Here is a 16,160-nt window from a genome sequence, read left to right on the forward strand (position 1 = left end):
TTGTTGTGAATATTCAGTGACAGTGTATATATTATGTCTAGGCATTGGTCAGCACAATGCCTGAATATAAGCATATTAAAAACTGTTCATCTTATATTGTTAGTCACAAAAAGCCTTTCAGACTTAATGACGTACAAATGTAGTCCTATACTCTGTTATCCTAGAGATGTTTATTGATGAATTCTCCAGAAATATAGGTAATCACAAGAAGATTCTTGAAGCTGTTTTGATGAGGTGAATATAGTTTGGGTGAGGGCAGATAAATTTTTGGAAATGAGATGCCAAACTTCAGCCTTCTCTTCTCATGCAGTTGTCAGAAGCTGCTGTAGTGTGAAATGTTGCCAGAGATGCCTTTGGGGATACTCCTGGGAGATGCTAGGGCAGACTTAGGTTCTTGTTACCTGAAGAGACCTGAGAATTGTCCTTGATTCTTCCTTACTCCTTTCTATATTCATCCTGTTGACCACTTAAGTGTTGTTGATTCTATTCCCTTAATATTTATCTAACTCATTTACATCTTGCCTGCCACTGGTGCAAGTCAGGTGCTCATTGTTTCTCATTACAGTTACTACAAAAGCTTCCTAACTGGTCTCCTTGCGTCCTGACTAGTCAGGATTCAGCCCTGCCACTCATCGTACCAGATGTAGCATTCTAAAATGCTTTTTTTTTTTTTAATATATATACAAGGTTTTACTCAGTGGCACAATTCTAGCTTACTGCAGCCTTAACCTCCTGGGCTCAGGTGATTCAGGTAATCTTCCCACCGCAGCCTCCCAAGTAGCTGGGACAAGAGGCATGCACCACCATGCCTGGCTAATTTTTATATATTTTTTAGAGACGGGGTTTCACAGTGTTGGCCAGGCAGGTCTCGAATTCCTGGGCTCAAGTGATCTGCCTGCCTCAGCCTCCCAAAGCGCTGGGATTACAGGTGTGAGACACTGCATCCAGGCCTAAAATGCAAATTGGATTATGTCAGCAGAAGTAAGACATCTGGCTATGGAATCAGACTTCCTGGATTCAAGTCCTGTATCTCTGACTCGTGTGATCCTGGGCAGATTCTCTGTGCCTCAGTTAGTAGTTACTTCATCTATAAAGGAACAAGAAAGACGGTGTTCAGATCTGGTGCACAATCACCTGGAAATATTGTTGCTAAAAATATACTGCCTGGCTCCCCACTTAGTTTCTGGTTCCCTCTATCTTGAGTGGGGTCAATAAATACATAATACTCAAACATTTCTTGGGTGGTTCAGATGCCTTTTGTGAGCCCTCTTGAGGCATAACACACCTTGTTGCCTTTAGGCTTTTGTACTTACTGTGTCTGGTATGTGTACCCCTTTTGCTAAGAATAAGGTGCCTCTGACTTTCCCATTCTGGATTTGGTACTGTAGGAAGTCACCACCACTGCAGCAGATCAGTGTCAGATTATCTAAAATATAGGAAGAAAAGGAGCACATTTCAGTTCTGGCCAACTATTTATAAAAACATTAAGTTCTTTTACTTCAAGGCATTTAACATTTTGCAATTTGTGGTTTACTGGTTTGCTGTCTTCCCTATTAAGCTCCTTAAGGCTAAATTCTATATCCTCAACGTCTTGTCATATAATCTTTTAATTATATTTATAATATGGTTGAAAGTTACTTCTCTTGAGAAATTTTCTTTACTGGGGCCGGGAGTGGTGGCTCACGCCTGTAATCCCAGCACTTTAGGAGGCCGAGGGTGGCAGATCACAAGGTCAGGAGTTCGAGACCAGCCTGGCCAATATGGTGAAACCCCATCTCTACTTAAAATACAAAAAAAAAAAAAAAATTAACCGGGCATGGTGGCGGGCTCCTGTAGTCAGAGCTACTCGGGAGGCTGAAGCAGGAGAATCGCTTGAACCCGGGAGGTGGAGGTTGCAGTGAGCCAAGATCATGCCACTGCACTCCAGCCTAGGCGACAGAGTGAGAGTCCGTCTCAAAAAAAGAAAAAAAAAAAAAAAGAAATTTTCTTTACTGAACTAAAGCATCTCTTTACAAGGCATCCATTGTAAAGGCCACGTTACATGAGAGTTGTTTTCTTACTGTGCCATTCATTTGGATTCATCTGCCTTTGCTACTTGTACATCTTAGACTAGACCGCCTTCATTTTCTGTAGGTTTTAGCTGGAACTTAATTTGATTTACTCCAAGTAAGTTGGTAGGTGAGGACATTGTTGGATGGATCCAGAAATGAAACCAGGAGCAAGCAGGTTTAGTTCTGGATTTTTGGTTAAGTATTTTATTTAGTGAATCATTCCTAATTCATTTAGATTTGAATGTGTGGTTATGTTTTTCTCAGGACATTCAATCCTGTGCATTTTAGTTTTCCCATTGGTAAAATGAGATAATAGGCTACATGACTGATCTCTAAACTTCCTTCCAACTCTGAAATTTCTGCTATTCCAAGTAAAAATACACAGGGGTCCAAATATTTAGGTGTTGTTATTGATCCTCAAGAAATAAGACTTGTTTTATGTTTTAAGATCTCTCCATTTTATAAATAACTTCATTCAGATGCACAAAAAACCTTTGGTATCTGCAAAAGTTAATTTCCTTTTCTTGATTACTCTGATTTTTTTCTGGAGCTTTTCATTATCTCTCCCTTATTTGAGTGTAATCCAGAAACTTTACTGAAGCAGATGTAAGGAGGCTGATAAGTAGATGTAACTTGTGTTATGATGAAAGAACTTGCCAAGTGATTTTTCTCATTGTGCTGCTAATGCATGAAAAAGGTTAAAATGATAAAATCTATGTAAATGAATAATTATTTTGCTTTGAGTAACATTTAGGACGTTTTTGTTTTCATTTAAGCACCAAGGATGACATTGATCTTGATGCCTTGGCTGCAGAAATAGAAGGAGCTGGTGCTGCCAAAGAACAGGAGCCTCAAAAGTCAAAAGGGAAAAAGAAAAAAGAGAAAAAAAAGCAGGACTTTGAGTAAGTATATTTTAAATATATTTGATTTTTATTTGTTTTGGTACTGGATTCACTTAATAAAAACTATACCAGTGCTTCACAATGTATTTTAATCCTTTTCTAGTGAAGATGATATCCTGAAAGAACTGGAAGAATTGTCTTTGGAAGCTCAAGGCATCAAAGCTGACAGAGAAACTGTTGCAGTGAAGGTGAAAGACAGACCTTTGTTACCTATTCGTATTTCGTATTCTATTCTTGCTTCTTAATGTTGGTTTGGGGAGCTACATTTGGAAACTTTTGAGCAGTGTACAATATGTTATTTAAAAGCTTCTATGAAATCTGATGCCAAAGGGAAAAATAGGAATGTAAAGGTATTTTGTGGTATCTTGATTGTTCATAAAATTGGTACATTTGGAGATATGATGTAATCACTCATTCCACCTTCAGTTTTCTCTGTTGTTTCTTTTTCATCCTTTGAATTTGGATAAGCCTCAGAGTAATGGGAAAATCACAGATATTTTTTCTTCTTTCAACTTGTCCCTTAGGCTTTGTAAAGTTAGTAAATGGGTGGTGACTAGTGCCTGTTTCAAGAGCCCCTGGATTCTGCAGTTTATAATGATGCGAGATGTGTCTGAGGCCAAGGCCAACCTCTCTTGCTTGTTTGAATTTTATATTCCTGTGAAAAAGACTTTGAAAAAGATTTTGAAATCATTTTGAGATTTTTAAAAAATGTTTACTTAATGAAGCACATGACTCTGGTCTCAATTATAATTCTGTTAATTTTTTCTAACAATGGAAATTTTTTAGCCAACAGAAAACAATGAAGAGGAATTCACCTCAAAAGATAAAAAAAAGAAAGGACAGAAGGGCAAAAAACAGAGCTTTGATGATAATGATAGCGAAGAATTGGAAGATAAAGATTCAAAATCAAAAAAGACTGCAAAACCGAAAGTGGAAATGTACTCTGGGAGTGATGATGATGATGATTTTAACAAACTTCCTAAAAAAGCTAAAGGGAAAGCTCAAAAATCAAATAAGAAGTGGGATGGGTCAGAGGAGGATGAGGATAACAGTAAAAAAATTAAAGAGCGTTCAAGAGTAAATTCTTCTGGTGAAAGTGGCGATGAATCAGATGAATTTTTGCAATCTAGAAAAGGACAGAAAAAAAATCAGAAAAACAAGCCAGGTCCTAACATAGAAAGTGGGAATGAAGATGATGACTCTTCCTTCAAAATTAAGACAGTGGCCCAAAAGAAGGCAGAAAAGAAGGAGCGTGAGAGAAAAAAGCGAGATGAAGAAAAAGCGAAACTGCGGAAGCTGAAAGAAAAAGAAGAGTTAGAAACAGGTAAAAAGGATCAGAGTAAACAAAAGGAATCTCAAAGGAAATCTGAAGAAGAAACTGTAAAATCCAAAGTGACTCTTGATACTGGAGTAATTCCTGCCTCTGAAGAGAAAGCAGAGACTCCCACAGCTGCAGAAGGTTGGTTAATACTTTAGAGGAAAGAGCAAAAGGCTTTTGATTCACAGTATAAGTTGTAATCATTATGCCCCAAGGTCATTTTGTTAGTTGTCCATGGGTATAAAGGCACTTTATTGTAAGGAGCCATCTAAAAAATTACATCTAAGTATTTGACTTGATTTGCATTGTTAATTCTTTACATATATAGTATAAATATCTTTCAGATTACTTATGTACAGACTGGAATTTTTATAGAATTTCATTATGAAAACTTTTTTTGCTGTTGATAAAGACTACAGAAGTTACTTAATGAAAAATTTATTCTTCCTTTCTGATAACTCAGTGTCAGATAATATTTGAATTCTTTCCTGTCTTTAAAAACCTAGTACAATTTATGAAATTCACAAAGAAATGTTTTCATGAAGTTGCTAATATTTTCTGCTTCACTTAACATGCTAAAATTAGTGTCTTTTAAGCAATAATGAGCCATTTTTTTAACAACCAATTATAAAATAAAAGTTCTAGCTAATTTCTTCCTCTTATTTAGAATGAAAATAGCTAAAGATCAGATGGTTTGCATGGCCATACTATATTCTTAAAACAGTAGTTTTTTGGCTGGGCACGGTGGCTCACGCCTGTAATCCCAGCACTTTGGGAGGCTGAGGCGGATCACGAGGTCAGGAGATTGAGACCATCCTGGCTAACATGGTGAAACCCCATCTCTACTAAAAATATAATGATTAGCCGGGCGTGGTGGCGGGCACCTGTAGTCCCAGCTACTCGGGAGGCTGAGGCAGGAGAATGGCGTGAACCCAGGAGGCAGAGCTTGCAGTGAGTGGAGATCGCACCACTGCATTCCAGCCTGGGCGACAGAGTGAGACTCTGTCTCAAAAAACAAACGAACAAGCAAAAGCAGTAGTTTTTCTTTTGACTGGAAAACTTCTCATGGGAAAATTGACACAACTTTTTTTTTTTTGAGATGGAATTTCACTCTTGTTGCCTAGGCTGGAGTGCAGTGACACAATCTCAGCTCACTGCAACCTCCTCTTTACAGGTTCGAGTGATTCTCCTGTCTCAGCCTCCCAAGTAGCTGGGATTACAGGAGCCCACCACCATGCCCGTCTAATTTTTGTATTTTTAGTAGAGATGGGGTTTCGTCATGTTCGCCAGGCTGGTCTCGAACTCCTGACCTCAGGTGATCCATGCACCTCAGCCTCCCAAAGTGTTGGGATTACAGGCGTGAGCCACCGTGCCCAGCAACTCTTTTAAATTCTAGCATTTTTATTATCTGGATATATTTGAGGAGGAACACCATGAAAGTACCTTCATAGCTTTTAATTCTTTAGAGTTCTTGGAGTATAACTACCTATATTTTTGTATTTTATCCTACTAATACCCCCTAAAGTGGACATCATTCTCATTAACTCCATCTTGTAGAAGTGAAATTAGCTACAGAACTTACGTGGGTGTTAGTTCATTCTGATTGTTAGAACTTCATATAGGCATCTGTTGGATACCAGCCACTCAGGTACCATGGATTAAGAGATACATTAGGTACAGGATTGCCCTTTTGCTGCTGACAGTATCCTTCTGTCTTACTGTATTCCTCAGGACATCTGAGACCAACACCAGCATTGCAGACTTCTCAGGAGGCCATCTGTGAGTTATTCTGAGCTATTCTAGTTACCGAAGTGCTCAGGATGCCTTGATGCCTGTAGAACTTAGCCTGCTGCTGGCATCAGCCTTGGCCCATTATTAATAGTCCTTGAATTCTGGTTGGGTTTTGCTCGTCATCACCACAGGGAATTGTTTTTTCATTTCAATGCTTTGCCTTTATTCTTTTTGGTAGATGACAATGAAGGAGACAAAAAGAAGAAAGATAAGAAGAAAAAGAAAGGAGAAAAGGAAGAAAAAGAGAAAGAGAAGAAAAAAGGACCTAGCAAAGCCACTGTTAAAGCTATGCAAGAAGCTCTGGCTAAGCTTAAAGAGGAAGAAGAAAGACAGAAGAGAGAAGAGGAAGAACGTATAAAACGGCTTGAAGAATTAGAAGCCAAGCGTAAAGAAGAGGTATGTTTTCATGAAGTTGGTAACATTGATATTGTGTTTAACTTAAAATCTATTCTCTGTAAAATATCTTTAATCTTCTAATTCTGAGAATTTCATAGTTGCATGGTAATTCAGTTATATTATTGTTCCGATACAAATAATAAGATGAAGAGGTACAGCACATCTTATCTTTATTTTCTCAAGAACAGATTGCTTGATACATAAGTTGCTTATGTATCATTGCCAATAATCTGATGTGATATTAATTAATAATCATGTATAACATTTAAAATACTTTGATTTGGAATCTCCTAACATAATACTTTGCATGTGTCTCAAGAGATTTATTTGAAGTTTGGATTGTTTACATTTGAATTTTATAGTTCATTAAATGAATACAGGTTTTGTCTGACATGTACTCTTTTATAGGAACGATTGGAACAAGAAAAAAGAGAAAGGAAAAAGCAAAAAGAAAAAGAAAGAAAAGAACGCTTGAAAAAAGAAGGGAAACTTTTAACTAAATCCCAGAGAGAAGCCAGAGCCAGAGCCGAAGCTACTCTTAAACTCCTACAAGCTCAGGGTGAGTGGTACTCTTCATTAACTGAATGGTCAGAGGGCTCTGCACATGCAGTTATATCCCTTAATGTTCAGAAGGAGAACGGAATTTGCATCAGGACAGTTCCTATGAAAATCTGTGAAAAAGTTCAGTAAAACATAAGGAATAGATGATGTCATTTCATTGTTTAGGAAGTTGACATCTACATGAGGATAAAAATTTATATGTAAATGATAGTATGTCTAAATAAGTTATCCTCCCACAAACAAGAATAGTGATAATAATAGAATGAGTCCCTGTGTACCTATCAGCCAGCTTCAACAATTAGGACCATTTGACATTCTTGTTTTGTACCTCTCCATCTGCTTTTTAACCTAGCGTGTTTTAAAGTGAATCCCAAAAAATAAAAAAGAAATACAGTGATTTCCAGACAGCATATTAGTTTGCCCACATGACCACGGTGAAAAAGTATTCCTGACCATTTTTTTTTTTAAACCCTTTCCTTATTTTCTGATGCAACAAGATATCCCAGGTTTATCTTGCATGGGCTGAGACCTGGAATCGGTTGTTTATCCAAAGAGCTTTTGTTCCTTTTAGAGGGTAATAGTGTTTAGAGATCACAACTGGGCATTTAATTTATTACCTTTTTGAAAGGTAAGGTGATTTAAAATAGTGTCTTTGCTCCAATGAGAAGAATATATTGGGATCTCTCTTAAATTTTGTGTTCCTATAGTCCCTAGATTTTTATATTACAGTCATTTTGGGGTTTATGCTATAATTACAGTAATAGCTACCATTTATTGTGTGCTTAGTGTGTAACTGATGCTACAATGTCTTTGACATTGTCTATTTTTCCCTCATAAAAAATCTTATAACTATTTTTACTTCCATCACATAGATGAAGAAATGGTGGTTCAGAGTGTAAACAGCTTACCCAAGGCCACAGAGCTGAAATTTAAGCTGGTCTGTGCAACTTTTTCTTACACATATGTTCAGCTAGGAGCATTAGATGTGAAGAAACCCAGTACTTAGATTTTAGAAAGTTTTATTCTTAACGGAGAATATAGCTTTTGTAAAATTTTAAATGAAATTAGGTACAAACTTGAATATAGTTAGCATTCATACATCAGAATTCATTGGTGACTGTTGGAGAGGCTAAAAGCACCCATGAAGATATTGAGATGGGACCAAGCAGAGAGTAATTTGCCAGTCTTAAAAATGCTGTTTTAAGGAGCAGTTAGACTTGTAGTTATGGAAATTACAGTGTAAAATGGTGGACTTTTAGCATCAGTCTTTAGCATAGGCTTGTAAGAGATGATCTCTCAAGTGGCATCCCTGACCCTGGTCTCTTACTCTTCCTAGTGTTGTCCGATGTTTACCATCTTATTAGTTCCCTATTGTCTATTAATAAGAGTCCAGATTCCTTAGCTTGACATTCAAGGTCCCCGCCCCCCACAGCCCACTCATGTGAGTCATCTCATTAAAAGATCCTACAGTGTTGTTTCATCATATGTTTGAAAGACAGCTGCTTACCACATTTATTACCTAGAATATTGTACAACTTATTCATTGAGCTAACAATGTACTCAGAGAGTGTAGGCATCTGCAGGTGTTTTCATATAATTACTCTGAAATGTGCAGCAGGTTAACTTTTCAATCATCCTTTAGCCTGTGACTACTAAGCATACCCACACGCACACACACACACACACACACACGAGTACTTTATCAATAATTTGTAATAAACTCATTTCAGGCAAAGAGCTTCTTCAAGAACTTGATTGTTATGTCTCAGTTCGCAAAGTGAATGGAATGTCTAAACATATACAAGTCTTGGTGTTGATTCCAAGTACAGCAGCTTATTTGAGAGTCCGAGACTAGAGCAGTAGTCAGTTGATTAAGTCTAGGGTGTTATTGGGACCACCCTTCAGGTAATCCAGCCTACAGTTTCCCCTCAGGCCCATGCTTTTCATCTTAGTAGGTGTAGGCTGCTAGGCAAGGAAAACTTTAATCAAAGTGATGATCTCTGCATTCTCAGCTGGCTTTATCCTCTTTCTTTGGTTTGTTTAATGTATTTGTCTTACCAGTCATAGCTGTGGTTTTACCATTCTAGCCATTCTTCAGTACATGCACAACACACATCCATATACATTCCTACTTTAGAGATAACATTTTTAGTCATTTTCCTTTATTAGTGACTTCATTCAAAATCCCATGGTATACAATTTCTGTTGTCTTTATTCTAAGGCTTCTGCCCATAGTGAGAGACTGGGTCAGTAATCCAGTAATCTGTAGATTCAGTTCAATCCCAGTCAAAATCACAGCATGGTATTTTGTAGCTATCTATCAACTAGTTCTAAAATGGATATGAAGAGACCAGAGAGTTAGAATGGCCATAATATGTTTGAAAAAGGAGAACAAACTTAGAATACCTGATTTCAAGACTTAGTATAAAGCTATAGGAATTAATACAGTGTGATATTGCCAGAAAGATAGACAAACAGATAAATAGTCTATACATGGTTAGTATATAGGTGAAAGGTAATTCACTGGATAAAATACAGTATTTGTAGCAAGTGGTACTAGAACAATTGGACATCTGTATGCAGAAAAACCCAAAACCAGTTTTAATCCCCACTATATAAAAATTGACCCAAATGGGTATCATATGTAAATGTAAAATATACGATAATACTTTCAGAGGAAAACATAGGAGGATATCTTGTGTTAGGCAGAGTGCTTAGATAGGACTCTAAACCGTAAAAGGAAAAAAGATACATTTTGAGAAAGACCAGTTCAGAACTTTTCTCTGCAAAAGACACTGTCAAGAGAATTCCAAGACAGTACCTCCAAATCAGATATCAGAGAAAGAATTAACATCCAAAATATATAAAGACCTCTCAAAATTCAACTATAAGAAAACCAATAAGTTCATTTAAAAATGGGCAAAAGGTATCAACAGACACTTTCACCAGGAAGCTATATGCATCTGAAAAGAATGTTCTAAAAAAAGAGAAACCTTTACCACCTTCAGAGCAGTTGAAGCTCTTTTTTTTTTTTTTTCCTTTTTTTGGGAGAGAGTTTCGCTCTTGTCCAGACTGGAGTGCAGTGGCGCAATCTCAGCCCACTGCAACCTCTGCCTCCCAGGTTCAAGTGATTCTCCTGCCTCAGCCTCCTGAGTAGCTGGGATTATAGGCACCCACCACCACAATATATATATATATTTATATAATATAATTTTTTGTATTTTTAGTAGAGATGGGGTTTCACCATGTTGGCCAGGATGGTCCCGGACTCCTGACCTCAGGTGATCCACCCACCTCGGCTTCCCAAAGTGCTGGGATTACAGGCGTGAGCCATCGCGCCTGGCCAAAACTCTTCTGCATTACTGGTGGGAATGCAAGATAGTATAGCCACTTTGGAAAACAACTGGCAGTGTCTTTATAAAAATTAAGGTCATATTTACCTTATGTTTCATCATTCACACTACAAAATATTTGCCCAAGAGAAATGTTCACACAGAAACCTGTCTGAAAATGTTCATACCTGCTTTATTCATAATTGCAAAAAACCAGAAACAACTCAAATGTCCTTCAGCTGTTGAATGGATAAGCAAACTGTGATATATCCATACAATGGAATGCTGCCCAACAATAAAAAGAAACGAAGTATTGACATGTGCAGCAGAGTGAGTGACTCTCAAATCCATTATGATGATAGAGGCCAGACTGTAAGATTCCATTTATGTGACATTTTAGAAAAAGCAAATCTTTTGGTTGGAGAACAGATCAGCGGTTACCAGAGGCTAAGAAGGTAAGGAGGGTTTGATGACATGGAGCAGCACAGGGTGATGGAGTGATGGAGCTTTTCTGTATCTTCATTGTGATGGTGATAACACGTCTCAAAACTCACTGTACGTAAAAAAAGGATTTTTACTGTATATAAATTTTAAAATACCTTATATGAAAAAGATACAAGTTTTTCCATGAATATCCTTTCATATTTTAGGGTATGTGTCTCTGTGGTGAATGAAATGCTATCCTTTAAATGGTACTTCTCAGCTGACATGCAAGTAGTATAAGCCTGAAGTTTTTCATTTTTATCCCTCAGGTGTTGAAGTGCCATCAAAAGACTCTTTGCCAAAGAAGAGGCCAATTTATGAAGATAAAAAGAGGAAAAAAATACCACAGCAGCTGGAAAGTAAAGAAGGTTTGTATACAAAATAGCCTCTAATTTAGGAAATATTTTGTTTGCCTTTCCCCCACAATCTTCAAAACAGTGTCTGTAAAGAAGAAAGGAAAAAATCCGAAATGCATATTGAAACTTATTTTCTAAACTTATTTCTTATTAATGCCATTATTCTCACTTGATTCAAATGACAAGCTAATGGAAAAAGTATTTTACTTTGAAAAATCTGGGTTCTACCCTATGAATATTGTAACTGTTGTTAACTCTGAGAAGTAAAACTACCACTCTTGTCTTTTCTTGGTTTCCTTCTTAGCCTTCTATGATTTTTGTATTTTATTTATTGAGCAGAAAGAGTAGTTTCCTGTAAAACATATGACTATATTTAAACATTTTCTAAACTTGTAGAAATAGGTTTGCACAGGCTGGGTGCAGTGGCTCACGCCTGTAATTCCAGCATGCTGGGAGGCTGAGGCGGGCGGATCACCTGAGGTCAGGAGTCCAAGACCAGCCTGGCCAACATGATGAAACCCTGCCTCTACTGAAAATAAGAAAATTAGCCTGTCACAGTGGCAGGCGCCTGTAATCCCAGCTACTTGGCAGGCTGAGGCAGGGAGAATTGTTTGAACCCGGGAGGTGGACGTTGCAGTGAGCTGAGGTTGTACCACTACACTCCAGCCTAGGTGACAGAGTGAGACTCCATCTCAAAAAAATAAAAAATAAATAGATTTACACTACTGTTTTTTATTCAGTACTTAATGGAGTATCTTAACAGAAATTATACACCAAAAAAAATATTATCTTGGTTTCTGCCCCTTTTTCAGTGTCTGAATCAATGGAATTATGTGCTGCTGTAGAAGTTATGGAACAAGGAGTACCAGAAAAGGAAGAGACACCACCTCCTGTTGAACCAGGTGGGTAGTATTATCTGATTATTTAATTAGTGAATTCTTATTAAATAGTGTTGATGTGTCATAAGTTGTCTTAGTGATTATAAATAGTTGGGGAGGACCAAATAAGTATCTGGCTGGATGGCCCTCTTTCTTCATCGTTCTTTCTTTTCTATTTCTTTTCATTTCTACTTTGAATAAGTATCCAAGTGAGATTTGAATCAGTTGTGTTCTTTTCAGCAGTGTTAGAAAATGTTTTGTAGAAAGGATATACTTTGGGAGGGTGAGACAGATGGATCACGAGATCAGGAGATCAAGACCATCCTGGCTAACACGGTGAAATTCCATCTCTACTAAAAATACAAAAAATTAGCTGGGCGCGGTGGCGGGTGCCTGTAATCCCAGCTACTTGGGAGGCTGAGGCAGGAGAATTGCTTGAACCTGGGAGGCGGAGGTTGCAGGGAGATTGCAGTGAGCCAAGGTTGTGCCATTGCTCTCCAGCCTGGGCGACAGAGCAAGACTCCGTCTCAAAAAAAAAGGAAGAAAGGATAGTAGGTTTTGGATTTTCTCTGATCTTTTATTTATGAGTCAGAAAGCTCAAAAAAAGATCTGAAGGTCTTCATTTAATGCTTCAGAAGCAAATTGGAAGGATTTTTAACTAGAACTTTTTAAGAACCATGAAAATTGGCATTTTTAGACCTTCCTAAAGGTCGGCTTCTATTTACAATAATCAGAGAATTCAGCTTACTCATTGTGGGGTATCTGTGTATGTGTTGAGGAGTTGGGGAAAAATCTCTGGTTTAAAAAAAAAAAAAACATTGTTCTAAGTCTTAAGACTAGATATTGATGGGTGAGCTGGGGCTGCCTAAATGTATGTTTGGTATTCAAGAGAATCCCCAGCGATTAAAGATAGGATCAGGAATGGGAAAAGCCTTTAGAGAATACTAAGCCTGATTTACATTGGTGAATTATATTATTGATGGTTCCTTTCCTTCCTTTTTCTCTCTTCTCTTATGAGCAAATAGGATCATCTCACCTGGGTAGACCTCAGCCTAGGACTGGTATGATGAGATTAGAGAAATTTAGATTGATATGCTTAATAGCAGTCCACTATTTTAGATCGTATTTTTAGCACCAGAAAGAATTGCTAATTTAGATGGATGTTTTGGGTACCTGTTTCTGAGTCTCATTTCCTCCTCAAGATAACTTATCCAGGCTTGTTAGTAAATAATGATTATTTCAGGGAAGCAGGTACCACATGTCCTACCCCTCATCTTACTTTCATTTAAGAATAGTTGTGCCTGGTTAGATTTCAGTAAAGAAAAGCATTCTTGTTAAGAAGAGTATTAGGTCTTTAATATCTAAATAATATTCAGAATTTTAGCTTTCTGGCTGTTTTGGGGTTATGAGCACAGCATTGACCCAGAGTGATGGTGGTAGTTTTGTACCTTCAACTTCAGAATTTAAGTATATTTAAATACCTGTAAAGGTTAAAAGCAAAATAATAAATTCCTTGCATAAAGTATGAGTTGGATGATCAAAAAGAAGATATATATGAAATTTCATTTGTTTTCAAGAACTGAGTACATTCATGTAGCTTTTTCAAGATCTAAAGAAACATTTAAATTAATGAAACAATTAGCTTGAATATAAAATTGGTTAAGTTTAATATGTTGACAGTAGTAGGAAATGGAAGCACTTAAGTAATAGTAAATTATAACATGCTAGCTATATAAAAAGATAGTTCTGGCCGGGTGCGGTGGCTCAAGCCTGTAATCCCAGCACTTTGGGAGGCCGAGGTGGGCGGATCACGAGGTCAGCAGATTGAGACCATCCTGGCTAACACGGCGAAACCCCGTCTCTACTAAAAATACAAAAAATTAGCTGGGCACGGTGGCGGGCATCTGTAGTCCCAGCTACTTGGGAGGCTGAGGCAGGAGAATGGCGTGAACCCGGGAGGCGGAGCTTGCAGTGAGCCGAGATCGCACCACCGCACTCCAGCCTGGGCGACAGAGCAAGACTCCGTCTCAAAAAAAAAAAAAGCTGCATACATATTTTTTACAGAATTAAAACATTCTTTTTTTATGTCAGAGCGTAATTTTTTACTTTTTTCTAAAAGACCTTCATATTTCTAAATAATTTTCGTGTCTTAAATGCAAATTTTTACTTACAGAAGAAGAAGAAGATACTGAGGATGCTGGATTGGATGATTGGGAAGCTATGGCCAGTGATGAGGAGACAGAAAAAGGTGAATACCTCGTAAGCACACGCTTATAAATCCAGTGGTTATTAGAAATGAATGATGTATATTTAAATGAATAGTCTTTCGATTCTGAAAGCCATATGAACATTTCTGGGGATAGAGATAAGTCTCTTGTTCTCTCCTTTGCCATGGTTTCTAAGTCCTCAAGTGGATCTTCATTTTATGAATGACTGGTTCCTCAGAATGTTATTTGTAAGATAGCTGCCTAAGGTTTAGAATGCATTTTTTCAGAGTGATGATGTTACAAATAGGGTTGTTACTAAAGCTGACCAACAAAAAGCACTGTTAACTTAAAAGGTAATGAGATAAATACTATAGTTCCTGATAAGTATGAATAGAAAGTAAACGTTCTTGTCATTGTTTCCCCTTCTTTATTACTGAAATCTCTACTTTGAGATTTAATTTCCTGTTAATTTTACTAACTTACTGATAATGATATCTGGCTCTTTGATTTTTTTCAGCCTCCCCCCATCTTTGTTTTTAAAGCTATACCTTTTTCTTTAAGCATGGCTTTAGTCAAATTCTATAAGTTCCGATATGTTGATATTTTCTCATTTTCATTTTGATGTATTAAGTTTTACAAGATTTATTTAGTGTATTTCTTTTTTTTTTTTTTTTTGTTGCCCCAGGCTGGAGTGCAATGGCGCAATCTCGGCTCACAGCAACCTCTGCCTCCTGGGTTCAAGCCATTCTCTTGCCTCAGCCTCCGGAGTAGCTGGGATTACAGGCATGCGCCACCACGCCCAGCTAATTTTGTATTTTTAGTAGAGATGGGGTTTCTCCATGTTGGTCAGGCTGGTTTCAAATTCCCCACCTCAGGTGATCCGCCCGCCTTGGCCTCCCAAAGTCCTGGGATTATAGGTGTGAGCCACCACACCCCACCTAGTGTATTTCTTAATTTACAAAAATGGGTATTTTCTAATTGTCTTTTGTTACTTCATTGTGATCAGAGAACATACATGATTCTATCCTTTGAAATATGTTGATTATTGCTATACAACCTAGTATGGTCAGTTATTGTGTTTCATATTTGGAAAGAATTTATATTCTGCAGTAGTTGGATGCATTGCTTTCTATATTTAGGTCAAGTTTGCTAATCATTTTGTTCAAGTCTTTTGTAGCGTTCTGAGGGTTTTTTTGTTTTTGCTTTTGTTTTTTTTCTGATCTGTTTTTTCTCTCTGTTACTGGGACCAGTGTCTTAAAATCTCCCATCATGATTGTAGATTGTCTGTTTCTCCCAAGTTCTGTTAATTTTTGCTTTATGTATTTTTATGCTGTGTCATTAGGTGAACACAATCTTGTATCTTTCTAATGAATTGACTCTTTTATCATTGATATATATTTCTAACAATGCTTTTTGATATAAGTCTACCTAAAATTCATATAGGTACACGAGCTTTGATTTACATGATCATTTTCTATCTTTATGACTCTTTTTGTATCTGTAAATAGCATTATCTTAGTCCATTTGTTCTGCTATAACAAAATACCACAGACTCGGTAGTACTAAAGAACAGAAATGTATTTCTCACAGTTCTGGAGGCTGGGAAGTCCAAGATCAAGGCACCAGCATTGGTGTCTGGTAAAGGCTGCTCTCCGCTTCCGAGATGGCACCTTGGTGCTGCATCCTCCAGAGGGAAGGATGGCTGTGTCTTGACATGGTGGAAGGGAGGGAAGGGCAAGAGGAGCAAACTGTCTTTGAAGGCACTTTTCTGCGGGCATGAATCCATTTATGAGAGTGACTTAATCACTCACTCCCCGAAACCTTCCCCACCACCCTGCTACCTCCTACCAGCAAAATGGGGATTACGTTTTAAACATGATTTTTA

General features: G+C 37.5%; 1 protein-coding gene across 4 annotated transcripts in view; it reads left to right on the plus strand.

Moving 5' to 3' along the window:
* The window catches only part of EIF5B (eukaryotic translation initiation factor 5B), a 62,382-nt gene that overhangs the window by 20,201 nt on the left and 26,021 nt on the right, over positions 1-16,160 (plus strand). For all 4 annotated transcript variants that reach the window (XM_024242738.2, XM_024242739.2, XM_054547248.1 and 1 more), the window contains exons 2-9: positions 2,828-2,953; positions 3,057-3,141; positions 3,740-4,412; positions 6,241-6,458; positions 6,867-7,017; positions 11,104-11,202; positions 12,003-12,092; positions 14,242-14,316. In XM_024242738.2, coding sequence (XP_024098506.1) covers positions 2,828-2,953; positions 3,057-3,141; positions 3,740-4,412; positions 6,241-6,458; positions 6,867-7,017; positions 11,104-11,202; positions 12,003-12,092; positions 14,242-14,316 — 1,517 coding nt within the window. The remainder of the gene's footprint in view (positions 1-2,827; positions 2,954-3,056; positions 3,142-3,739; positions 4,413-6,240; positions 6,459-6,866; positions 7,018-11,103; positions 11,203-12,002; positions 12,093-14,241; positions 14,317-16,160) is intronic.

This window comes from Pongo abelii, chromosome 12 (assembly GCF_028885655.2).
Source record: "Pongo abelii isolate AG06213 chromosome 12, NHGRI_mPonAbe1-v2.0_pri, whole genome shotgun sequence".
NCBI classification, from domain to species: Eukaryota; Metazoa; Chordata; class Mammalia; order Primates; family Hominidae; genus Pongo; species Pongo abelii.